Source organism: Rana temporaria, chromosome 2, assembly GCF_905171775.1.
Source record: "Rana temporaria chromosome 2, aRanTem1.1, whole genome shotgun sequence".
Classification (NCBI taxonomy): Eukaryota; Metazoa; Chordata; class Amphibia; order Anura; family Ranidae; genus Rana; species Rana temporaria.
Window position 1 is genome coordinate 524,358,334 of NC_053490.1, and position 26,892 is coordinate 524,385,225.

The window sequence follows — 26,892 nt, forward strand, 5'->3', positions numbered from 1 at the left end:
GCTAGGTCTTATTTTTGGGTTAGGGTTTATATTGCAGCACTCCTGGGAAATAAAGTTAGGTCTTATTTTCGGGGGAAACACGTTAGGTTATGGGCTCCACTAGGTTTACATGCATCTACAGACATTTCCCCCCAAACTAGAAATGTTCAGAGTATCTAATCAGCCCCGATATAAACAGATTTGTATTTTTTCAGGGTAGGGCTTATATTGAAGCATTCCTGGAAAATAACGCTAGGTCTTATTTTCGGGGTAGGGTTTATATTGCAGCACTCCTGGGAAATAACGCTAGATCTCATTTTCAGGGTAGGTCTTATTTTCGTGGGAAACACGTTAGGTTATGTGCTCCACTAGGTTTACATGCAACTACAGACATTTACCCCCAAACTAGAGATGTTCGGAGTATCCAATCAGCCCCGGGACAAACAGATTTTCATTTTTTCAGGGTAGGGCTTATATTGCAGCACTCCTGGAAAATAACGCTAGGTCTTATTTTTGGTGTAGGGTTTATATTGCAGCACTCCTGGGAAATAAAGTTAGGTCTTATTTTCGGGGGAAACACATTCGGTTTATTTATTTATTTATTTATTAAAATGCTTATAAAACACAGCGCAGTCTTACACACGTGCCTCGATGCGCTGGCGGTTATGGGCTCCACTAGGTTTACATGCAACTACAGACATTTACCCCCAAACTAGAGATGTTCGGAGTATCCAATCAGCCCCGGGACAAACAGATTTTCATTTTTTCAGGGTAGGGCTTATATTGAAGCATTCCTGGAAAATAACGCTAGGTCTTATTTTCGGGGTAGGGTTTATATTGCAGCACTCCTGGGAAATAACGCTAGGTCTTATTTTCGGGGTAGGGTTTATATTGCAGCACTCCTGGGAAATAACGCTAGGTCTTATTTTTGGGGAAACACGTTAGACATTTCCCCCCAAACTAGAGATGTTCGGAGTATCTAATCAGCCCCGAGATAAACAGATTTTCATTTTTTCAGGGTAGGGCTTATATTGAAGCACTCCTGGGAAATAACGCCAGGTCTTATTTTGGGGGCAGGGTTTATATTGCAGCACTCCTGGGAAATAAAGTTAGGTCTTATTTTCGGGGAAACACGTTAGGTTATGGGCTCCACTAGGTTTACATGCATCTACAGACATTTCCCCCCAAACTAGAGATGTTCGGAGTATCTAATCAGCTCGAGATAAACAGATTTTCATTTTTTCACCAAACTCAAACTGAACGCATTTGAACGCGGCACGCATTTTACCATTTAAAATCATTACACGCCTTTGGAAATGTCCTCTAAATGCATATCATAGCGTGTATGTCATTGTCTGTATGAACGAGGCCCAAGATTGCCGTCCTCTCCACTTCCGGCACACCACCAGCACCAATTGGTCCATTTGGAGCCTCCCTACCGATCCCCTCTTTTGTTTTTTTGTGAAAAAGCGATTCTTGTTTTATGGAAACGTCTCCGATTTTTCTGATCGAGGCGAGATCGCCCCCTCGCAGCTCGTAGAAAGTACATTCCTTCTGTGAAAGTTTCAGGCCTCACAGCCGGGGACAATTGATATGTCACACATACATCCTGTGTGGGAGCTCAGTTTAGCGGGTTCCGGCGCTGGCACAGCGCGCGAGCGCGCGGCACGGCTCGTCAGGGTGTTCTGCAGTCAAATTGCTCCCACACAGAACATTAGAGCAAAAATAACAATTATGACTGAGGTGGAGGAAAAGCTTGCTTACTGTTGTCTTAGCAACGCAAATAAGCAAAGCAAGAACTTTAGAAAAAAAAAAAAAACATATTATCTGCGTAGTATAGAACCGCGGCGCCCACACTTTATGTTAGCGGTCATCTCGGCAGACCAAATGACCTTTTATAGGTAACGAATTACGTAAAAGAGAATCAAAACTTTAACTGTAGAGATTCATGAAACTCAATTTGTTGTCTTTGTGTAGCATCGGCCTCAACGGGGGAGGCTGGATTTTAGGGGCCTTCCTGCTTTCCCTACCCATAACACCCCCTTAGTGGAGCAGTGGCGGCTGGTGCTCCAAATTTTTGGGGGGCGCAAACGAAAAAGAAAAAAATTGGAGCGTTACTGTGCCCATCAAATGCAGCCACTGTGCCATCAATTGTCACCACTGTGCCATGCCATCAAAGGCAGCCACTGTGCCATCAATTGTCACCACTGTGCCATGCCATCAAACGCAGCCACTGTGCCATGCCATCAAACGCAGCCACTGTGCCATGCCATCAAACGCAGCCACTGTGCCATCAATTGTCACCACTGTGCCATGCCATCAAACGCAGCCACTGTGCCATGCCATCAAACGCAGCCACTGTGCAATCAATTGTCACCACTGTGCCATGCCATCAAATGCAGTCACTGTGCCATGCCATCAAACGCAGCCACTGTGCCATCAATTGTCGCCACTGTGCCATGCCATCAAATGCAGCCACTGTGCCATGCCATCAAAGGCAGCCACTGTGCCATCAATTGTCACCACTGTGCCATGCCATCAAACGCAGCCACTGTGCCATGCCATCAAACGCAGCCACTGTGCCATGCCATCAAACGCAGCCACTGTGCAATCAATTGTCACCACTGTGCCATGCCATCAAATGCAGTCACTGTGCCATGCCATCAAACGCAGCCACTGTGCCATCAATTGTCACCACTGTGCCATGCCATCAAACGCAGCCACTGTGCCATGCCATCAAACGCAGCCACTGTGCCATGCCATCAAACGCAGCCACTGTGCCATGCCATCAAACGCAGCCACTGTGCAATCAATTGTCACCACTGTGCCATGCCATCAAACGCAGTCACTGTGCCATGCCATCAAACGCAGCCACTGTGCCATCAATTGTCGCCACTGTGCCATGCCATCAAATGCAGTCACTGTGCCATGCCATCAAAGGCAGCCACTGTGCCATCAATTGTCACCACTGTGCCATGCCATCAAACGCAGCCACTGTGCCATGCCATCAAACGCAGCCACTGTGCCATGCCATCAAACGCAGCCACTGTGCAATCAATTGTCACCACTGTGCCATGCCATCAAATGCAGTCACTGTGCCATGCCATCAAACGCAGCCACTGTGCCATCAATTGTCGCCACTGTGCCATGCCATCAAATGCAGTCACTGTGCCATGCCATCAAACGCAGCCACTGTGCCATCAATTGTCACCACTGTGCCATGCCATCAAATGCAGTCACTGTGCCATCAATTGTCACCACTGTGCCATGCCATCAAACGCAGCCACTGTGCCATGCCATCAAACGCAGCCACTGTGCCATGCCATCAAACGCAGCCACTGTGCAATCAATTGTCACCACTGTGCCATGCCATCAAATGCAGTCACTGTGCCATGCCATCAAACGCAGCCACTGTGCCATCAATTGTCGCCACTGTGCCATGCCATCAAATGCAGTCACTGTGCCATGCCATCAAAGGCAGCCACTGTGCCATCAATTGTCACCACTGTGCCATGCCATCAAACGCAGCCACTGTGCCATGCCATCAAACGCAGCCACTGTGCCATGCCATCAAACGCAGCCACTGTGCCATCAATTGTCACCACTGTGCCATGCCATCAAATGCAGTCACTGTGCCATGCCATCAAACGCAGCCACTGTGCCATCAATTGTCGCCACTGTGCCATGCCATCAAATGCAGTCACTGTGCCATGCCATCAAACGCAGCCACTGTGCCATCAATTGTCACCACTGTGCCATGCCATCAAATGCAGTCACTGTGCCATCAATTGTCGCCACTGTGCCATGCCATCAAATGCAGTCACTGTGCCATGCCATCAAACGCAGCCACTGTGCCATCAATTGTCACCACTGTGCCATGCCATCAAATGCAGTCACTGTGCCATCAATTGTCACCATTGTGCCATGCCATCAAATGCAGTCACTGTGCCATGCCATCAAACGCAGCCACTGTGCCATGCCATCAAATGCAGTCACTGTGCCATGCCATCAAACGCAGCCACTGTGCCATCAATTGTCACCACTGTGCCATGCCATCAAATGCAGTCACTGTGCCATCAATTGTCGCCACTGTGCCATGCCATCAAATGCAGTCACTGTGCCATGCCATCAAACGCAGCCACTGTGCCATCAATTGTCACCACTGTGCCATGCCATCAAATGCAGTCACTGTGCCATCAATTGTCACCATTGTGCCATGCCATCAAATGCAGTCACTGTGCCATGCCATCAAACGCAGCCACTGTGCCATGCCATCAAATGCAGTCACTGTGCCATGCCATCAAACGCAGCCACTGTGCCATCAATTTGCGGCGGTCGGCAAGTGGTTAATATTGCATCCCTCATTGACTCCAACGCATTTCGCAAAATTTTTGCCGAGATTTCAGGGAAAGGAGATATCTCAGTTTCGCTCCTGCCTTCTCTTTTTTAAAAACAGGCTCCCTAAATGTCCCCCCACAAATACGACGCTGATATTTTAAGCCTCTGGTATTAAGGCAGAGCCGCGGGACGGTGGATTCAGATGATATATTTTCAGAGTCGGAGTCGTTAGGAATCCGGATTGCGTGACTGTTTGGTATAAAAGTCGCCGTAGCGCTGACACGCTGCGCCTTATATAGAGCTGCGGAGATATTCAGAATATTCCTTTCATTACTGTAATGCCGATGTGAAGAATTCCAGGTACTTTCATCCGGCAGGATAAATATTTATAAGCGCGTTCGCCGCCCTCTCCGGATCCAGATCTTACACGGGCAGCGCTGCATCCTCCAGGAAAAAGCCATTTTGTAAATCCGAGAATAAATCTTGTTGTATAAATGAGGTGATTTATATACAATGAGCGGACAGAATGTATGCGCTGCTAGTCTTCCCGGGGGCTGGGGGGTCGTACGTCTCCGAGAGGCCTCCGCCTGGATTTATACGACGCGATCCGGCACACAGCTTTACATTGAAAACCTTACAAGGTCAGCTGACGCTATAATGATAAATGATTGTGTTGTGATTTGTACGGGGCTAAGGCGTATCCAAACCCAAAAGCATGTTGCAGCTTAGCAGTCCTTAGATCAGTGGCGGCTGGTGCTCAAAATTTGCGCAAACATACTAAAAAAAAACATCAATTGCAGCCACTATGCTCATCAAACGCAGCTACTGTGCCTATCAAGTGCAACTACTGTGCCCATCAAACGCAGCCACTGTGCCCATCAAACGCAGCCACTGTGCCCATCAAATGCAGCCACTGTGCCCATCAAACGTAGCCACTATGCCCATCAATCGCTGCCACTGTGCCCATCAATTGCCGCTACTGTGCCCATCAATTGCCACTACTGTGCCCATCAATTGCCGCCACTGTGCCCCATTAATTGCTGCCACTGTGCCCATCAATTGCTGCCACTGTGCCCATCAATTGCCGCTACTGTGCCCCATCAATTGCTGCCACTGTGCCATCAAATGCAGCTACTGTATCTATCAATTGCTGCCACTGTGCCCCATCAATTGCTGCCACTGTGCCCATAAATTGGTGCCACTGTGCCCATAAATTGGTGCCACTGTGCCCATCAATTGCTGCCACTGTGCCCATCAATTGCTGCTACTGTGCCCATCAATTGCTGCCACTGTGCCGATCAATTGCTGCCACTGTGCCCCATCAAATGCTGCCAGTGTGCCCATCAATTGGCCCTACTGTACCCATCAATTGCTGCCACTGGGCCATCAAATGCAGCTACTGTACCTATCAATTGCTGCCACTGTGCCCATCAATTGCCACTACTGTGCCCATCAATTGCTGCGACTGTGCCCATCAATTGGCTCTACTGTGCCCATCAATTGCTGCCACTGTGCCCATAAATTGGTGCTACTGTGCCCCATCAATTGGCCCTACTGTACCCATAAATACTGTGCCTATCAAGTGCAGCCACTGTGCCCATCAAGCGCAGCCACTGTGCTCATCAAATGCAGCCACTGTGCCCATCAAATGCAGCCACTGTGTCCATCAAATGCAGCCACTGTACCCATCAAATGCAGCCACTGTACCCATAAATTGCCGCCACTGTGCCATCAAACGCAACTACTGTACCCATCAATTGTCGCCACTGTGCCCATCAATTGCCGCTACTGTGCCCCATAATTTTCTGCCAGTGTGCCCATCAATTTGCCGCTACTGTGCTCATCAAATGCTGCCCCACTGTAAATCCCCCGCCCGGCACTTACCTGTCTCAGGTCACGGCGCTGTCCTCCACGCTCCGAGTCCTCGATGTCTTCTCCCGTCCTCTTCCCGTCCTTTGCTATGATTGGACGCAATGCATGAATCTATCTATTGGTGATAGAGGGGTGATAGGAGAGAGGGGGCGGTGCTCCTGCACCCTTTATGGACGCACTGCCACTGCCTTCGGTATGGTGGCTGCATCACTTTCTTTCCTTTGTTTTTTCCACTTGGTGCTCCTGTCAGTAACATGCACCCTGTCTTGGGGTGGCTACTCTCACCCCTCCGCTGTATCTATGGAGGGAGCCACGATTGTCAAACAGGGTGGACTTCAAACATGTCTGCAATGGAGTATGCAGCCTATCGCATTAGGGTGTGCGTCCCAGAGCACAAACACATATGCGTGTCTATCAGCAGAGCAGTGTCAGCAGTTTTTTTTATAATTTTTTAGTAATTTTTTACAATTACATTTTTTAATAATTTTTTTTTCGATATTATTTTTTATTATTATTATTTTTTACAGGCATTTAAAGTGGAGATTCTTAAGTACCGTAGTTTGTCGCTGAGCGTGCACAATTTTAAAGCGTGATATGTTAGGTATCTATTTACTCGTAACATCACCTTTCGTATTATACAAAAAAATTGGGGTATATATTGTGTTTTTTTATTATTATTATTATTATTAATTAAAGTGTATTTTTTCCGAAAAAATTGCATTTGAAAAACTGTTGCGCAATTAAATGAATTAAAGTGTATTTTCTTCACAAAAAATTGCATTTGAAAAACTGTTGCAGAAATATCAATGGTAATATCAAAAATAAGCTTTAATAGAATATAAACATATACATGGCATACAAGGGAGACAAACAATTATTTAAAAACCATATACAAAAGAGACAGAGGGCCGGATTCAGATACATTGCAGTATCTGCCTGCGCGGCGTAACATATGCCAGATACGGTACGCCGCCGTAACTTTGGGCGCAAGTTCCGTATGCAGAAAGAACTTGCGCCCTTAGTTACGGCGGCGTAACGTATGTGTGGCGGCGTAAGCCCGCCTAATTCTATTGGGGATGTTGTGGGCGTGTTTTATCTAAATTTAAGATGACCTCGCGTATTTTACGTTTTTTGTGAACGGCGCATGCGCCGTTCGTGAAAGAATCCCAGTGCGCATGCTCCAAATTACGCCGCAAAGCCTCATTGGTTTCGACGTGAACATAACTTCACAAAGCCCTATTCGCGAACGACTTACGCAAACGACGTAAAATTTTCAAAACTCGGCGCGGGAATGACGTCCATACTTAACATTAGCTACGCCTCATATAGCAGGGGTAACTTTACGCCGGAAAAAGCCTAACGTAAACGACGTAAAAAAATGCGCCGGCCGGACGTACGTTTCTGAATCGCCGTAAATACCTAATTAGCATATTCCTTGCATAACTATACGGAAACGCCACCTAGCGGCCAGCATAAATATGCAGCCTAAGATACGTCACTTACGCCGGTCGGATCTTAGGCCCCGTACAGACGAGGGGATCTCTCCTCCTCTGGATTTGGATCTGATGGCTTGTACTCACCATCGGATCAAAATCCGCGCGGAATTCATCCGCGGTGACGTGTTGCGCCGTCGCCACGATGATGACGCAGCGACGTGCGCGACGCAGGAAGGTAAGTACTTCCACGCATGCGTCAAATCATTACGATGCATGCGAGGGAGGGGAGCGGACGGATTGATCCGGTGAGTCTGTACAGACGACCGGATCAATCCGCTGGTCACGATTCAAGCGGATAGATTTCTTAGCATGCTAAGAAATTTATATCCGCTTGAAATCGATCGGCCCGAGGAATCTCCGCGGATAAATATCCGCTAGGCCGTACAGACGACCGGATTTGTCCGCTGGAACTGATCCGCGGATCAATCCCAGCGGATAAATCCGGTCGTCTGTACGAGGCCTTAGGGAAATCTATGCGTAACTGATTCTCTGAATCAGGCTCATAGATACGACGGCCCGCACTCAGAGATACGACGGCGTATCTGGAGATACGCCGTCGTATCTCGTATCTGAATTCGGCCCAGAGTATATAGTATGAGCCCAAGTGCATCAACGTGTTTCACCATTAGGCTTCATCAGGACGCATTCGAATTTTGCAAGTAACAGGAGCAACGGGTCTCACTATCTAAAAACAGAATGACATATTTAGTATTAAAACAGTAACAAACACATATTTTCTAGAGAGCACTGCCCAGTTTCTGTAGCTCTTAACATGCTTATTGGAAGAGAAAATAAACTGTATGTTTACTAAAAATGATCTTAGTCTTGCCTTTGCTTTCACATAACCCATGTCCTTGTACATGGACCATGCTTGTAGATTGCAAGCTGAGTGTACCAGCTCGGAGTAATTGTTTTCTTGCTCTGTTTTAGGACTCTGGAATACCTGAGCCGACACTTGACGCATATTGCCTCCTTCAGCTCCACCACCAACATGCACATCCGCAACCTGGCACTTGTCTGGGCACCTAACCTACTCCGGTATGTCTTACCCAGGGTTTCTTTTTCAGCAGAAACGCAGGGGGACCTAGTTCCAACACTGGGTGTATATAATGGCAAGGGTGCTAGGGTGTGCAGGAGGATCTATTAATGCTGGCTGTTGGGTGATCTATTGTAACTTGGGGGGGGTCTGTTGTTGCTTCTGGGGATCCATTGGACCATCTGGCATCAAGCAACCAGTGATGCAATGCAGAGAGAGGCCCCAGCATTCAGAGCGGAGGGGGATGTAACTTCCTTCTCCTCCTCCTACTGCTCAGCTCCACCCTCCTCCACCAGCCTCTGCAGCGGTGGCCCCCTGTTAAAAAAAGGGGAAGGGAAGTAGATTTGAGAGTCTAAGGTAAGGCCGGAGATAGAACCTGTTGGGTTGTCATAAGGGAGCCGGGCAGAGATGCAGGGACAGAGAGGGTGGCAGCTAAGCTGGTGCTGAATGACAGATGACACCCTCGGAGGGATAGAAAGGGGGGGAGGCGGTCACATCCTTGGATCTCCGGGGTTCATGCTATTCTTTGCATGGGGGATCAAGGGGTCCCAGATTCATCTTCTTACAGTAGATCCCGAAGGACAGGATTTTTTTTTTTTTTTACAGCAAATATTTTCTTCCAGGTGTAAAGAAATCGAGGATTCAGGGTGTAACGGAGATGCAGCGTTTCTTGAAGTTCGGGTTCAACAAGTTGTCATCGAGTTTATCCTCAATCACATGGAACAGATCTTCAGTAAGGACCCGCCCCCTCCCATCAAGCAGAAAGAAGAGGAACACTTCCCAACCAACAAACTTCCCGTACCAGGTAACCTGGCACAACATCCAACTTCTAGGTTCTGGTTTTCCTTCAATTGCAACGTGTTTTGATTCAATTAGTCCAAGGGGAAAAGGTTTTGGGTGTTATAGTCTAAAACATAATATCTCCTGTAGCATGTCTGCAGTCTCTGACCATGTCTTGTATAATGTCTGCAGTCTCTGACCATCTCCTGTATCATGTCTGCAGTCTCTGACCATCTCCTGTATCATGTCTGCAGTCTCTAACCATCTCCTGTAGCATGTCTTCCATCTCTGACCATCTCCTATATCATGTCTGCAGTCTCTGACCATCTCCTATATCATGTCTGCAGTCTCTGACCATCTCCTGTAGCATGTCTGCAGTCTCTGACCATCTCCCATAGCATATCTACAGTCTCTGGCCATCTCCTTTAGCATGCCTAAAGTGTCTTGCCTTGTCATACCTTGTAAGTTGACTTGCACTGGTAGAGGACATATTTTTACTTTTTAGATGTTGGTCTGCTACACCATTCACTCCGGTCCTCAGTGAGGGATCCCTCTTGCTGTAAATTACCAGCACCAGGCTCTCCCGGAGTTGACTTTAACCACTTCCCGCCCGGTCAATAGTAAATTGACGTTCGGGAAGTGGTTGTGTAATCCTGACTGGATCCTGGTTGTGTAATCCTGACTGAATCCTGACTGGACGTCTATTGAGGTTGCTAGAGGTTTCTTGAGAGTTCCTTCAGAGGTTGCTAGGGGTTTCTTGAGGGTTCCTTCAGACATTGCTAGGGGTTCTTTCAGAGGTTGCTATGGGTTTTTTGAGGGTTCCTCGAGAGGTTACTAGGGGTTCCTTGAGGGTTCCTCCAGAGGTTACTAGGGGTTCCTTGGAGGTTCCTTCAAAGGTTGCTAGGGTTTCCTTGAAGATTCCAGCGGAGGTTGCTAGGGGTTCCTTGAGGGTTTCTTCCAGAAGTTGCTAGTGGTTCCATCAGAGGTTGGTAGGGGTTCCTTGTGGGTTCCTTCAGAGGTTATTAGGGGTTCCTTAAGGGTTCCTCCAGAGGTTGCTAGGGGTTCCTTGAGGCTTCCTCCAGAGGTTGCTAGGGGTTCCTTAAGGATTCCTCCAGAGGTTGGTAAGGGTTCCTTGAGGGTTACATATACGGAACACACTCGTGGTGTCAGGGGACGCAGATGAGGTTCCTACACCTTGTAAGTTGACTTGCACTGGTAGAGGACATATTTTTACTTTTTAGATGTTGGTCTGCTACACCATTCACTCCGGTCCTCAGTGAGGGATCCCTCTTGCTGTAAATTACCAGCACCAGGCTCTCCCGGAGTTGACTTTAACCACTTCCCGCCCGGTCAATAGTAAATTGACGTTCGGGAAGTGGTTGTGTAATCCTGACTGGATCCTGGTTGTGTAATCCTGACTGAATCCTGACTGGACGTCTATTGAGGTTGCTAGAGGTTTCTTGAGAGTTCCTTCAGAGGTTGCTAGGGGTTTCTCGAGGGTTCCTTCAGACATTGCTAGGGGTTCTTTCAGAGGTTGCTATGGGTTTTTTGAGGGTTCCTCGAGAGGTTACTAGGGGTTCCTTGAGGGTTCCTCCAGAGGTTACTAGGGGTTCCTTGGAGGTTCCTTCAAAGGTTGCTAGGGTTTCCTTGAAGATTCCAGCGGAGGTTGCTAGGGGTTCCTTGAGGGTTTCTTCCAGAAGTTGCTAGTGGTTCCATCAGAGGTTGGTAGGGGTTCCTTGTGGGTTCCTTCAGAGGTTATTAGGGGTTCCTTAAGGGTTCCTCCAGAGGTTGCTAGGGGTTCCTTGAGGCTTCCTCCAGAGGTTGCTAGGGGTTCCTTAAGGATTCCTCCAGAGGTTGGTAAGGGTTCCTTGAGGGTTACATATACGGAACACACTCGTGGTGTCAGGGGACGCAGATGAGGTTCCTACACCTTGTAAGTTGACTTGCACTGGTAGAGGACATATTTTTACTTTTTAGATGTTGGTCTGCTACACCATTCTCTCCGGTCCTCAGTGAGGGATCCCTCTTGCTGTAAATTACCAGCACCAGGCTCTCCCGGAGTTGACTTTAACCACTTCCCGCCCGGTGAATAGTGAATTGACGTCCGGGAAGTGGTTGCGTAACCCTGACTGGACGTCTATTGACGTCCAGCAGGATAACGTGGGGGTGCGCAGCGCGGCGATCGGTGATGCGGGGTGTCAGTCTGACATCCTGCATCTCCGATCTCGGTAAAGAGCCTCCGGCGGAGGCTCTTTACCACGTGATCAGCCGTGTCCAACCACGGCTGATCACGATGTAAACAGGAAAAGCCGTTGATCGGCTCTTCTTCACTGGCGTCTAAGGCCCCGTACACACGACCGAGTTTCTCGGCAGAATCCAGCAAGAAACTCGATGGGAGACGTATTCTGCCGAGAAAACCGGTCGTGTGTACACTTTTCACCGAGAAACCCGTCGGGAAACTCGTCGAGCCAAATAGAGAGCATGTTCTCTATTTCCTCGTTGGGCAATGGGAAAATTTGGCTCGACGAGTTTTTTGACAGCCGAACGAGAAACTCGACGAGAAAAACGCGAGTAGAGGAGAGCCAATCGGTGGAGGTGGAGTAGTGGAGAGCCAATCGGTGGCTCTCCTGACAGGGGGGGGGGGTTTGCGATGATTGTTTATCAGCGCAGCCCCCCCTCGGGTGCCCACACTGGACCACCAGGGAAGCCGCCAGGACCCAATAAAGCAATAATAGGCAACAATAAAAAAAACAATAAAAAAAAAAGGCCACAATAGATGCCAATCAGTTCCCACAAATGGGCACTGACTGGCAACATGGGCAATGACTGAAGTGATGCCCAGCAATGCCATCAGTACCACCCCTCAGTGTCCATCAGTGCCACCTCTCAGTGCCCATCCATGCCCAGTGACCACCTATCACTGCCCATCTGTGCCACCCATAAGTATCCATCAGTGCCACCCATAAGTGCTGCCTATGAGTGCCCATCAGTGCCGCATACCAGCGCCGCCTATCAGTACCCATCAGTGCTCATCGGTGCCCATCAGTGCCACCTCATCGGTGCTCATGGGTGCCCATCAGTGCTGCCTCATCGGTGCCCATCAGTGCCGCCTCATCGGTGCCCATCAGTGCTGCCTTATCGGTGCCCGTAATTGAAGAACAAAACTTACTTATTTACAAAACAAATTACAGAAAAAATAAAAACATAATTTTTTTCTAAAATTTCTGGCCCGGATTCAGTAACAATTGCGCTTTTTTTTACGGAGGCGCAGGGCAACGTTTTTGCCCTGTGCCCCCACAATTTTTTTGCGCTGCCCTCGATTCACGGAGCAGAAGCTCCGTAAATTGCGTGGGCGCGCCGGCAAAATTCCCGGCGCAAGCGCGCGCAATTTAAATGATCCCGTAGGGGGCGGGAATCATTTAAATTAGGCGCGTTCCCGCGCCGATCGTAGAGCGCATTCTCCGTCGGGAAACTTTCCATCGCAAGGACGTCATTTGCTTCAAAGTGAACGTGAATGGTGTCCAGCGTCATTCACGATTCACTTATGCAAACGACGTAAATTTCAAATTTCGCGACGCGGGAACGACGGGTATACGTAACATTAGCAGGGCAGCCTTACGCAGAAACCGCCATACGGAAACGACGTAAATTGCGTACGCAGGGCTCGCGCAACGTTGTGAATCGGCGTTAGTATGCAATTTGCATACTATACGCTGAGCACAACGGGAACGCCACCTAGCGGCCTTCGCAAGAATGCAGCCTAAGATATGCGGGCATAAGAGCCTTATGCCGCGCATATCTTAGGCTGCAGTCGGCGTAACGAGGTTCCTGAATCAGGAGCATTCGTTACGCCGGGGCAAGTAAGCAATTGCGCTGTGTAACCTATGGTTACACAGGCGCAATTGCTTCTTGAATCCAGGCCTCTGTCTTTTTTTAGTTGTTGCGCAAAAAATAAAAATCGCAGAGGTGATCAAATACCACCAAAAGAAATTATAAAAAATGTGTACAGTGTAGCATGAACGCGCAATTGTCATTCAAAGTGCGACAGCGCAGGAAGCTGAAAATTGGCCTGGGCAGGAAGGTGCGTAAGTGCCCGGTATGGAAGTGGTTAAGTTAAATTTTAAAACAACAAAGTGATTCCAGTGACAAACCTCATTGAAAAAATATGACTCCTTGGACTAATCCAACTTTGGCAGACATCGCAGAGTAAACAAAAACATAGAGCGTTCTTATTCACAAATAAATCCTCTGGATTTTTGGCCGGGCCGCCCCTTGTCCCCGGTGAAACGAGGTTTATTCTGGTAATTTAGCTGTTGTTGCGCCTCTCGGTGCCAGAATATGACGCGTCCGTTCTGTTTTCACTTTGCCGTGTTCTTGTTTGTCCTTTACTAGAGTACTCAGAGGCTTTCCAAATATTATTCAATGACAATGACATGGAAACCGGGTTCATGTTCGTGTCATCTCCTGTGTCGCTTGGTTGCAAAAAAACAATATTTATGCGTCTTCACTTCCACCATAGATCCAAAAAACCCTGAAAACCCTCATTATTCTTCATTTATGGACAATGGGCACAGAGAATCTTCGGGTTCATAGTACAGGCATGGGCTGGTATTATGGAGTCATTCATACCCAGGGGACTGAAGTTTCATGCCTGTTGGCCCTCATCACCGCAAGGTATGGAAACCATGGCTTAAGCTGGCCACAGATGGGTAGAATTTCAAATGAAAATTCTAACAGTTCATGTGGTTTTCGTTCGGTAAAGTCCATTCAATCCAAAATCTAATGTTAAAAGCAAATAAAATCTTTAGACCAAATATTCGAACATGTGGTCAAGAGGGCACAATGTTTCCTATTTGGTGGTCATGTCTTGGGATCCAACGACCCTGGACAAGGGTCTGCACCAGGGTTTCTCAACCAGGGTACCATGGAACCATAAGGTACCTCCAGAGATTGCCAGAGGTTCCTTAAGGGTTTCCTTGAGAGGTTGCTAGGGTTTTCTTGAGAGTTACTTCAGAGGTTGCTACGGTTTTTTTGAGGGTTCCTTCATAGGTTGCTAGGGTTTTTTTGAGGTTTCCTTTAGAGGTTGCAAGGAGTTTCTTGAGGGTTCATCCAGCGGTTGCTAGGGGTTTCTTGAGAGTTCCTTCAGAGGTTGCTAGGGGTTTCTTGAGGGTTCCTCCAGAGGTTGCTAGGGGTTCTTTCAGAGGTTGCTATGGGTTCCTTGAGGGTTCCTCGAGAGGTTACTAGGGGTTCCTTGAGGGTTCCTCCAGAGGTTGCTAGGGGTTCTTTAAAGGTTCCTTCAAAGGATGCTAGGGTTTCCCTGAGGATTCCAGCGGAGGTTGCTAGGGGTTCCTTGGGTGTTCCTCAAGAGGTTGTTGGGGGTTCCTTGAGGGTTCCTCCAGAAGTTGCTAGTGGTTCCATCAGAGGTTGGTATGGGTTCCTTGTGGGTTCCTCCAGAGGTTGTTAGGGGTTCCTTAAGGGTTCCTCCAAAGGTTGCTAGGGGTTCCTTGAGGCTTCCTCCAGAGGTTGCTAGGGGTTCCTTAAGGATTCCTCCAGAGGTTGGTAAGGGTTCCTTAAGGGTTCCTCCAGCGATTGCTAGGCATTCTTTGCACGTTCTCCAGAGGTTGCCAGGGATTCCTTGAGGGTTCCTCCAGAGGTTGCCAGGAGTTTCTTGCAGAGTCCTCCACAGGTTGCTAGGGGTTACTTGAGAGTTCCTCCTGCGGTTTCTAGGAGCTCCTTGCGCATTCCTCCAGAGGTTGCTAGGCGTTCCTTGAGGGTTCCTCCAGAGGTTGCTAGGGGTTCCTTGACGGTTTCTTCAGAGATTGCTAGGGTTTCCTTGAGGGTTCCTCCAAAAGTTGCTAGTTGTTTCTTGAGCAATTTCTTCTTTTAATAAAATAATACATAATTATAAATAATAATAAAAAAAAATACATACAAATAAAATAAATGATCCCTTAGCCCTAACTCCAAGCCCTAATCCTAACCCCTAACCTTAGAATTAATCCCTAACCCCTAACCCTAACATTAATCCCTAATCCTAATTCCTAACCCTAATATCAACCCTTAATCCTAACTCCTAACCTTGGAAATAAACAAATAAATAAATAAAATAAAAAAGAAAAACATACATTAACTCCTGACCCTAACCAAAACCCCCAACCCTACCCCCTAACAAACAAATGAATAAATAAAGAAATAATAAAAATTAACAACCTGAAAAGGATACAGTAGTAACAAATGATGAAACAGATTATACATTTCTCTGTTGGCTAATTTAAAAAAAAACTTACCACTTTAAAAACGCTGTACATAAACACTCAGAAACGCATAAATGTACGGCAAAACGCCCAAAAAAGGGCTCGGGTGTGAGAGATCCAAAAAGATCCCAGAATCCATTACTTCACCACAAAATTTGTGGGCTCGCATTCAGAGAGATTTTTGTCTTAAAACATTGGCTTGCGGCACTGCAAGGCAACATTAAAAATAAACAAAACAAAAAAAAAATTAAATAAATAAAATTAAGCAATACAAGCAATGTTAACATGGAAATTTTTTATTTATGTTTTTCCTTTTGCTATGCTGTGAATCATCTCCATAGCGAATAATTGATCTTTTTCTCCTCCGGCATTTTGGAGGTGCGAATCCTAAATGCTCTCCAAAGATTAGGTCATAGGTGTGCCCAGCCTATTACAGTATATACTGCCGGTGTCAGTAGAGCAGTGGACTATGTCAGTATGGCAGAGTTTGGTGTCAGTGGGGCAGTGGATGGTGTCAGTAGTTCTTATTTTTACTTTTTTTTTATTTATTTTTTTATTTATTTTTTTTACAATTATTTTATTTTTATTTACTATTTTTTTTTTATTATTAATTATAAACAAAATGAAAAATGTAGGAGCCCTATTAGGGGGCTTTGGTGAAAAATCACAGGTTTAAACAGGGGGCATTTGCAGCATACAAGGTGATTAGGGTGTGCCCAGGCACACCTGGCACACCCTGTGCGCACGCCTATGGATTAGGTAGTAACGTCCTCTTTTCTCCTCCCTCTGCAGAATGCCGGATAGTGAAGAGCATGACCCTACCCTCCGGATCCCTGCCGATGAAGCTGGTCAGTCTGGAGGAGGCACAGGCCAGGAGTCTCTCCGCCACTCACCCGGCCAGAAAGGAGAGACGGGAAAACAGCTTACCCGAGATTGTACCGGTCAGCGGGACCTTTATCCACACCGTCATCGATCTTCCAGAAAACAAGTAAGTTTCAGGAGCATTCCTCGTTCACACTTCCTTCAAAATACGCATTTTTTAGCACTCTGAACGCCAATCACAGCCCATCCCTAAATAAAATGGTCACCCTACAGTCCTGTTCACACGTTGTGTTTGCTTCGCTTCAAAAATGACACTCCGTGTTGCTCTCTGGGTGCTTCAAAGTGTCTCCAAAGCCTCCATAGAAGTCTATGACAACACTCGCTAACAGCACCCTCAGCTTTGCTTTGTTTCGGAGGTATTGCAGGTATGAGATATCCCAGGATGCACTGGGAAACCAACAAGCGATCAGCACTCACTTCCAGGTTCATGTGTATATATTCTGGGAGTGTCTGGTGCAGACGTCACATCTAGTGTGCAGCGTGGAGCAGCAGCGGGCCTGCTGTCTCTCCATCCCTCTTTCCTTCCTTCCTTCCCTCCCTCTTTCTTTCCTTCCTTCCTTCTCTCTCCTTCCCTCCCTCTTTATTTCTTTCCTTCCTTCTCTCTCCTTCCCTACTTTTGAGCAGGGGATCAGCAGAGCTGGGGGTATGACTAAATGGGGCATCAGCAGAGCTGGGGGTACTACTGAGCAGGGATCAGCAGAGCTGAGGGTACTATGGAGCAGGAGATCAGCAAAGCTGGGAGTACTGCTGAGTGGGGCATCAGCAGAGCTGGGGATACTACTGAGTGAGGCATCAGAAGAGCTGGAGGTACTATTGAGCAGGGGATCAGCAGAGCTGGGGGTACTACTGGGCAGGGTATCCTCAGAGCTGGGAGGTAACACTACGCGGGGTGATCAACAGAACTGGGGGTACTATTGAGTGGGAAATCAGCAGAGCTGGGGTTACTACTGAGCAGGGATCAACAGAGCTGAGGGTACTACTAAGCAGGGATAAACAAAGCAGGGGGTACTACTCAGTGGGGATCAGAAAAGCAGGGGGTACTTCTGAGCTGGGGACACTATTGAGCTGGGGATCAGCAGAGTTGACTGGGCTGTGTTGTGTAGGGGGGGGATCATTTTTCAATCACCTCGATTCCACGTGTACACCCCTGTAAGTGAGATTTGTTTTTTTGGGGGGGGGGGCGCCTAAAAACACAGCTCAGTGTTACATTTTTCTATCCCCCTAACTGCAAGTGTAAACCTTGAATTATATCCGACACGAGACTTGATTTATTGGATCTCCACCGAGGGACTTCGGGAATCCGGGGGTCACCTTAATCACACAAGGTGTGTGCCGGAGTGTCTCCTCCATTGTGTGGAGTATGTGAGGAATGTCTGGGAAGGTCTCCTCGGTGGAATGTGCTATTGTACTCGGCGGCGGAGATCCCTCCCGATAATAGAAGTGTGTTCACCTGGATTGGCACAACGCTCAGATCTTATCACACCCGGGATGAGGGCGGCTTGTCACCGGCTGATGGAACCGTCTGCGGCTCCAGAACAATGGCGGCCGGGGCCCGGCCCAGACGTCACAACTACTGGAAGCTCCGCTCTGCGGGAGAACTGATAACATCCTCTGTAGAACCTTCTCCTGATCTCCAGATGTGGGGGTTGTCTACCCGCCGGGACGGTTTTCATTTCTGTCCATCCAGACCTGAGATTTAAACAGCTCTGGCAGACTGCACTGACCTGCCTGGCAGTACAGAAGGCCTGATTTTTTTTTCTCTGCCGCAACTCAGGTCTTCTCCCCGCCCCCCCCCCCCCCCCCCCCCCCCATATCCTCTGATTGGACAGTGAAAAGGAGAAGCAGCATGCTGATGACCCCATCCCCCTGATTTCTCCTCCTACCAGCGCGTCCTTTGCTCTGATGACGGCTTCGTACGCCTTTGGATCTTAGGTGTAATTCTCCGGCGGCCGCTGTGTGGAGTTTGCGTCGTTTTCCTGCGTCGGGTATGCAAATTAGCTGATTACGGCGATCCACGAAGATACGCGCGGCCGTCGCAATCTCTTACGTCGTCGCTAGTCGGTTTTTCCCGTCGCAAACATAAGCCTGCTTTTTCATGGCTTACATTTAGACAGCTATGTTAAAGTATGGTCGTCGTTCCCGCGTCGAATTTCTGATTTTTTTTGCGTAAGACGTCCGGGAATACGAAAGTACGTTACGCACGTCGCCGTTCAAAAAACACGTCGGGGCGCCGTAATTTCGCGCAAAGCACATCGGGAAATTTGTACACGGAGCATGCGCAGAATGTTCGGCGCGGGAGGGCGCCTAATTTAAATGGTCCCCGCCCCATTTGAATTAGGTGGGCTTGTGCCGGACGGGTTTACGTTACATCGCCGCAAGTTTACAGGCAAGTGCTTTGTGAATCAAGCACTTGCGCTGAAAACTTGCGGCGGTGTAACGTAAAGGGGATACGTTACCCTGCCAGAGTTCTACATGAATCTGGCCCAGTTTACTTAAAGCTAAACTCCAGGCAGATATATATATATAAAAAAATAAAAAATTGTATTTGTTGATTTAATTTATTTGAAACATTTTATTTATTTATTTACTTAATTATGTATTTCTTTTCATTTATTTGAAGCGGGTGTCCCAATACTTTTGGTAATATCGTGTATATTGGGTAACCTTATCCATGGTATAAATGGGAGCTCCAGATGCTCGGCAAACAGCAGCAAATCACACACAACAGATGAACGTGGGAGGCAAATGTGTTTAATAAATACAGTGAATTTTTTGACAGGTGGCAAAAAAAAAAAGAAAAGCCGAATTCAGCCTGAAATCCCAAAGTTTGAATTCAATAGAATTTTCCTCATTTGAATTACAAATTACAGTGAAGTCACATAAATAAATAAAATGTTTTAAATAAATGAAAAATAAATAAATAAAATGTTTCAAATAAATGAAAAATAAATAAATAAATAAAATGTTTCAAATAAATAACATTATTTAAATACATTAAAATAAATAAATAAAATGTTTCAAATATATAAAAAGTAAAAAAATGTAATGTTTCAAATTATCGAAAAAAAAAGTAAACAATTACAATTATTTAAATACATGAAAATAAATAAGTCCTTCAAATTAATGAAAATAAAGCAATAGATAACATTATTTTAATGAATAAAAATAAATAAAATAAATCCTTCAAATAAATGAAAAATAAATAAAATATGTTTCAAATAACGGAAAGTAATAAATCAAATGGTTTACATAAACATAAATAAATAAATTCAAATTTTCAAATATATGAAAATAAATAAATGAAATGTTTTAAATATATTAAAATAAACAGGTAAACAAATACAGTTGTTAAAATAAATGAAAATAAATCAATTATTAAATAAATCCTTAAAAAATGAAAATAAATCAACAAATAAACTATTTTAATAAATAGAAATAAATTAATTAGATGCTTAAAAAAAAGGAAAGGTAAATAAATAAAATATGTTTTAAATAAAGGAAAATAAATAAATACAATTATTTAAATAAATTAAAATAAATAAATAAGTCCTTCAAATTAATGAAAATTAAGCAATAGATAACATTATTTTAATGAATAAAAAAAAAATTAAATCCTTCAAATAAATGAAAAATAAATAAAATATGTTTCAAATAAAGGAAAGTAAATAAATAAAATGATTTACATAAACATACATACACAAATTAAAATTTTCAAATATATGAAAATAAATAAATGAAATGTTTTAAATGTATTAAAATAAACAGGTAAACAAATACAGTTGTTAAAATAAATGAAAATAAATCAGTTATTAAATCCTTAAAAAAATGAAAATAAATCAACAAATAAACTATTTTAATAAATAGAAATAAATTTATTAAATGCTTAAAAAAAAAAGGAAAGGTAAATAAATAAAATATGTTTTAAATAAAGGAAAATAAATAAATACAATTATTTAAATAAATGAAAATAAATAAATAAGTCCTTCAAATTAATGAAAATTAAGCAACATATAACATTATTTTAATGAATAAAAATAAATAATTTAAATCCTTCAAATAAATGAAAAATAAATAAAATATGTTTCAAATAAAGGAAAGTAAATAAATAAAAGTATTTACATAAACATAAATATATGAAAATAAATAAATGAAATGTTTTAAATATATTAAGATAAACAGGTAAACAAATACAGTTGTTAAAATAAATGGAAATAAATACTTAAATCAATTATTTAATAAATCCTTAAAAAAATGAAAATAAATCAACAAATAAACAATTTTAATAAATAGAAATAAATGAATTAAATGCTTCAAATAAAGGAAGGGTAAATAAATAAAATATGTTTTAAATAAAGGAAAATAAATAAATACAATTATGAAAATAAATAAATACATAAGTCCTTCAAATTAACGAAAATAAAGCAATAGATAACATTATTTTAATGAATACAAATAAATAAATGAAATCCCTTAAATAAATGAAAAATAAATAAAATATGTTTCAAATAAAGGAAAGTAAATAAATAAAATTATTTACATAAACATAAATACACAAATTCAAATTTTCAAATATATGAAAATAAATAAATGAAATGTTTTAAATATATTAAAATAAACAGGTAAACAAATACAGTTGTTAAAATAAATGGAAATAAATACTTAAATCAATTATTAAATAAATCCTTAAAAAAAATAAATGAAAATAAATCAACAAATAAACTATTTTAATAAATAGAAATAAATGAATTAAATGCTTCAAATAAAGGAACGTTAAATAAATAAAATATGTTTTAAATGAAGGAAAATAAATAAATACAATTATTTAAATAAATGAAAATAAATAAATAAAATATGTTTTTTTTTTTTTTTGTAAGTGTATTTTGTGCGTGTACTCGAGAGAGGAGCCGGACTGCAGGAGTTGGGAGTAGGCAGGCCTCCCCCAGAGGCAATCTGCCACCTTTTTCCATGCCCCGGGTGGCAATGGCAGGTGTGACGGGGTCCTCCCACACAGCCCGCCCTACCTGCTCCGCTTTGAAGCCCAACGGGGCAGAGGGACTCCCTATAAGGGAGTGAGAGGATTTGCCCGCTCTACCAGCCCCGTTAGTCCTTCGCCTCTCTTTTTAGAGACCGCGTGGTCAAAGTGCGTGCATGTTAACCCAATTTCGAGTGCGTGTAAGTGTGGTGGTTCTTGTGGGAGGGGAGGTGGGCGTAATAAGCGCAAGCTTACCTCGCATAGCACACCCACCGGGGGCCGAGCTGAGACCACCAAACTCAATTCACATGTAGCCGAGACCGGGATCCGAACCCCTAGCTGCAGAGGTGAATCGCTTGTCAGCGCAGCGCAGTGCCAATCACGTTGAGCCACCGCAGCTCCACATATAAAATATGTTTTAAATAAATGAAAATAAATAAATTAAATTATTTAAATAAATTAAAATAAATAAAATGTTTCAAATATATAAAAAGACAACAACGTCCCCCGATCTACTTTTTCAGCATTTAATTTCAATAAAAAGGGGCCTCTTTCTAGTAGTTTCAGGAAAGTCTTTTATTTATTTTTTAAGTGCCATTTAACATTCTTTAAAGATCAGAAGTAGATCCTCCCCAAATACTTTTATTTATATTTTTAAAAGCAGACACAAAATGCCCACATAGCTGAGTTCCTATTTTTTGTGGAACAAAAGTCATGGATAGGGAGGGGAGCAGAGGAGGTAAAAAGAGTCTATTGGCCCATGATGAGTGACATCCTATTGGTGAATATAGTGCTAGCCTGCCATCTAGTGTTCAGATTGTAGAACTGCAGTCAGGGTTTTATTTATTTTTATTTTATTATAATTTCTCTATTACAGACTTATTGATTGTATCCATTTTTATACCATTATACACAGTGCCATCCACATCTGTCCCTCTGTTGTCCCCACCAACTTCATACACACAGACAGAAGGAGTAAATATGAACTAATCGCAGGCTGTGCCAAGGAATTCACTTTCTTGCTTAGATGTGTGTTAGTTACATATGCAGTTTCTGCTTCCTCCTTAGACGTGTGTTAGCCCCTTACGTATGCAGGTTCTGCTTCCTCCTTAGACGTGTGTTAGCCCCTTACGTATGCAGGTTCTGCTTCCTCCTTAGACGTGTGTTAGCCCCTTACGTATGCAGGTTCTGCTTCCTCCTTAAGATGTGTGTTAGCCCCCTACATATGCAGTTTCTTCTTCCTCCTTAGACGTGTTAGCCCCTTACATATGCAGGTTCTGCTTCCTCCTTAGATGGGTGTTAGCCCCTTACGTAAGCAGGTTCTGCTTCCTCCTTAGACGTGTGTTAGCCCCTTACGTATGCAGGTTCTGCTTCCTCCTTAGATGTGTGTTAGCCCCCTACATATGCAGTTTCTGCTTCCTCCTTAGACGTGTTAGCCCCTTACAAATGCAGGTTCTGCTTCCTCCTTAGACGTGTTAGCCCCTTACAAATGCAGGTTCTGCTTCCTCCTTAGACGTGTTAGCCCCTTACATATGCAGGTTCTGCTTCCTCCTTAGATGTGTGTTAGCCCCTACATATGTAGTTTCTGCTTCCTCCTTAGACGTGTGTTAGCCCCTTACTTATGCAGGTTCTACTTCCTCCATAGATGGGTGTTAGCCCCTTACATATGCAGGTTCTGCTTTCTCCTTAGACGTGTGTTAGCCCCTTACGTATGCAGGTTCTGCTTCCTCCTTAGATGGTTGTTAGCCCCTTACGTATGCAGGTTCTGCTTCCTCCTTAGATGTGTGTTAGCCCCTTATATATGCAGGTTCTGCTTCCTCCTTAGATGGGTGTTAGCCCCTTACATATGCAGGTTCTGCTTCCTCCTTAGACGTGTGTTAGCCCCTTACGTATGCAGGTTCTGCTTCCTCCTTAGATGTGTGTTAGCCCCTTATATATGCAGGTTCTGCTTCCTCCTTAGATGGGTGTTAGCCCCTTACATATGCAGGTTCTGCTTCCTCCTTAGACGTGTGTTAGCCCCTTACGTATGCAGGTTCTGCTTCCTCCTTAGATGTGTGTTAGCCCTTTATGTATATAGTTAGATATATAGAGATATAGAGAGATAGTTTGAACCATGAAAATACAGAATTATGGCCACTAGATGGAGCTGATGAGCAGAAGAAATACTACACTAGGATTGTCAGCTCTGTCTAGTGGCCATGATGCAGTATGAGTCATGCAATTCTTATGAAGGAAGGACATCTGAGCTGTAGAGAAAATAACCCGGCAACATTTGATTTTTGCCAGCATTTGCATAGAATGGATGTCCTTCCTGTTCTTATGAAGGAAGAACATCTGACCTGGAGAGGAAGTAGCCTAGTAACATTCAATTTTACCAGAATTTGCATTGAAAAATGTTCTTCCTGTTCTTATAAAGTACATGCGACCTGGAGAGAAAGTAGCCCAGTAACAATTGATTTTGCCAGAATTTGCAAAGAACGAATGTTTTCCCCTGGGGCAGACTGACCATTTGGGCATTTGGCCACTGCCCCAGGGCCCGGGGCCAATAAGGGCCCAGTCTTGGAGAGCCCAGGTCCAGTGGCGGCATGTGAGGGGAGTGGGCAGCAAAGGCCTTGGATCCGCAGGGTGCGGTCAGGATGATAGCACCCGGCTAGGGGTACCATCCCCACAGGGTGAGTGGTCGGCCGCAGAGACGGAGGCTGCAAGGATGGTGAGCAGTGAAGGCGGAGGATAGGCTGATCAGGGATTCAGGGGGAGGAGGATGTGTGGGAAGTGCAGGCAGCCAGGGACCATTACACGGGACAGTCTGGCTATCATACCAAATAGATCGGAGCACAGCACCCCCATCGTCACCGGAATGAGAACGGGCACTGCCTGCTGGTGACCATCATGAACATCCTACTGCTGGCATGGAAGGTACTAGGCATCACACACACCTACCAACACAGGAACTGAGACAGAGGGGCACAGGATGGATCTCTCACCCCCACTCTCTCTATCACCTCCCTCTCTCTGAAACGGACATGAAAAAGCCCCCTTTTGACAATCCTCTCTCTCCCTCTTTCTCTCTCACCTCTTTACCCCCCTCTCTCTCCCTCCCCTATCTACCCCCTCTTACTCCCCTCTCTATCTCACACACCCCCATCTCTCTTTCTCTCACCCTTTCCCCTCTCCACCCCACCTCTTTCCCCTCTCTCTCTCTCTCTCTCTCTCTCTCTCACACACATACACACCCTCTCTCTCACCCCCTTTATCTTTCAGCCCCCTTTTCTCTCTCTTACCCCTCTCTCTCTCTCCCTCCCTTTCTCTCCCCTCTCTCTCCTCTCTCACCCCCTTACCCTCCTCTCTCTCCCCCTACCCCTCTCTACCCCACCTCTCACCCCCTCCCCCCTCTCACCATCTGTCTCTCTCACACCCCTTCCCCTCTCCACCCCACCTCTAACCTCTCTCCCCCACTCTTTCTCTCACCCCTCCCCCTCTCTACCCCACCCCCCTTCTTCTCTCCACCTCCCTCTCAACCCCCCTCTCTCACCCCTCTCTCTATCACCCCCTCTTTCTATCACCCCCTCGCTCTCACTCCTTCTCTGTCCCCCTTCCCCTCTCCACCCCACCTCTCACCTCTCTCCCCCTCTCTTTCTCTCACCCCTCCCCCTCTCTACCCCACCTTCCCCTCCTTTCTCCGCCTCCCTCTCACCCCCTCTCTCACCCCTCTCTCTATCACCCCCCATTTCTCCCCCTCTTTCTATCACCCCCCTTCTCTCACCCCTTCTCTCTTCCCCTTCCCCTCTCCACCCTACCTCTCACCTTTCTCTGCCCTCTCTCTCTCTCACCCCCTCTCTCACACCCATCCCTTTCTCACCCCCTCTCTCTCTCTCATCCCCTCCCTCGCTTTCGCCCCTCTTTTTCTCACACCCTCCCCCTCTCTACCCCACCTCTCACCCCCTCTCTCTCCCCCTCTCTATCTCACCCCCTCTCTCTCTAACTCCTTTCCCCCTTTCCCCTCTCCAATCCACACCTCTCTCAGCCCCTCTCTCTCTCACCCCCCTCTCTCTCTCAACCCCCCTTTCTCTCTCACACCCCTCTCAATTGTACATGCGGTTTCACAGGACAAATATCTCTGCAAATTGTAATTACTTGGTGTTTAGGTCTACGCTCGCTGAGACTGAGGAGTCAGGATTGTCCCTGCACGTCTGACAGTGCCTATGGCCAGCTTGCCCCGAAGAGTATCATTCTCCATACACAGTGCCTTTTATCTTAAGATCTAAATAGTAAATAATGGATTCTGCATGCCTAGTTTTGAATAGCCCAGAGCAAAAAATCGAATGACAAAATGATAAAGCATTAAGGAAGCTGCACCGGAGACTTCGCTCAGAGCGGGTACCGACGCAGCGTTTGATGTCTCGGCGAGGGACGGAGGTGGAGGCGTCGTTTTACTCGTCGTGTTCTGGAAGGTCAGTGAAGAAGGACTCGTAATGAGCGTAGGAGGAGACCAGTCGAGGACGTCCTTGAGGTTTTAATGGTGTCTTTCAAGAGTTCATGTTGAGAAAAGTATCCGGAATTATGGGAGACACAAAAGGAACATTCTGCTACTTCTATAAAATATCCATGTGACATCATTCTTCATCTCCGCTCTATGTAGAGCATTCGGAGATTTATCACATGGGGCCAGATCCACGTAGCCTGGCGCATTTTTGCGTCCGGCGTAGCGTATCTCTGATACACTACGCCGCTGTAACTTATGGCGTATTTTCCTTATCCAGAAAGAATTTGCGCCGTAAGTTACGGCGGCGTAGTGTAACTTTGGTGGCGTAAGGGCGCGCAATTCAAATGGATGTGAGGGTGGCGTGTTTTATGTAAATACGTCTTGACCCGACGTAAATGACGTTTTTTTTAACGCCCGTGGGGGTATGCCAGTGCGCATGCTCGAAATTAACCCGCAACAAGCCAATGCTTACGACGTGAACGTCATTCTACGCAAAAGCCCTATTCGCGAACGACTTACGCAAATGACATAAAAAATTCAAAATTCGACGCGGGAACGACCGCCATACTTAACATAGGATACGCCTCATATAGCAGGGGTAACTATACTCCGAAAAAAAGCCTTAGGGAAACAACGTAAAAAAATGCACCGGCCGGACGTACGTTCGTGGATTGGCGTATCTAGCTTATTTGCATACTCGACGCGGAAATCGACGGAAACGCCACCTACCGGCCAGCGTAAATATGCACCTTAGAGCCGACGGCGTACTAAGACGTACGCCAGTCGGATCTAGCACAGCT

At 45.4% G+C, this 26,892-nt stretch overlaps 1 protein-coding gene across 1 annotated transcript in view; it reads left to right on the forward strand.

Annotated features, from left to right (window-relative positions):
• ARHGAP31 (Rho GTPase activating protein 31) overlaps positions 1-26,892 on the forward strand; it is a 252,314-nt gene that overhangs the window by 196,383 nt on the left and 29,039 nt on the right. The window contains exons 5-7 of the mRNA XM_040339105.1: positions 8,616-8,723; positions 9,345-9,526; positions 16,548-16,743. Coding sequence (XP_040195039.1) covers positions 8,616-8,723; positions 9,345-9,526; positions 16,548-16,743 — 486 coding nt within the window. The remainder of the gene's footprint in view (positions 1-8,615; positions 8,724-9,344; positions 9,527-16,547; positions 16,744-26,892) is intronic.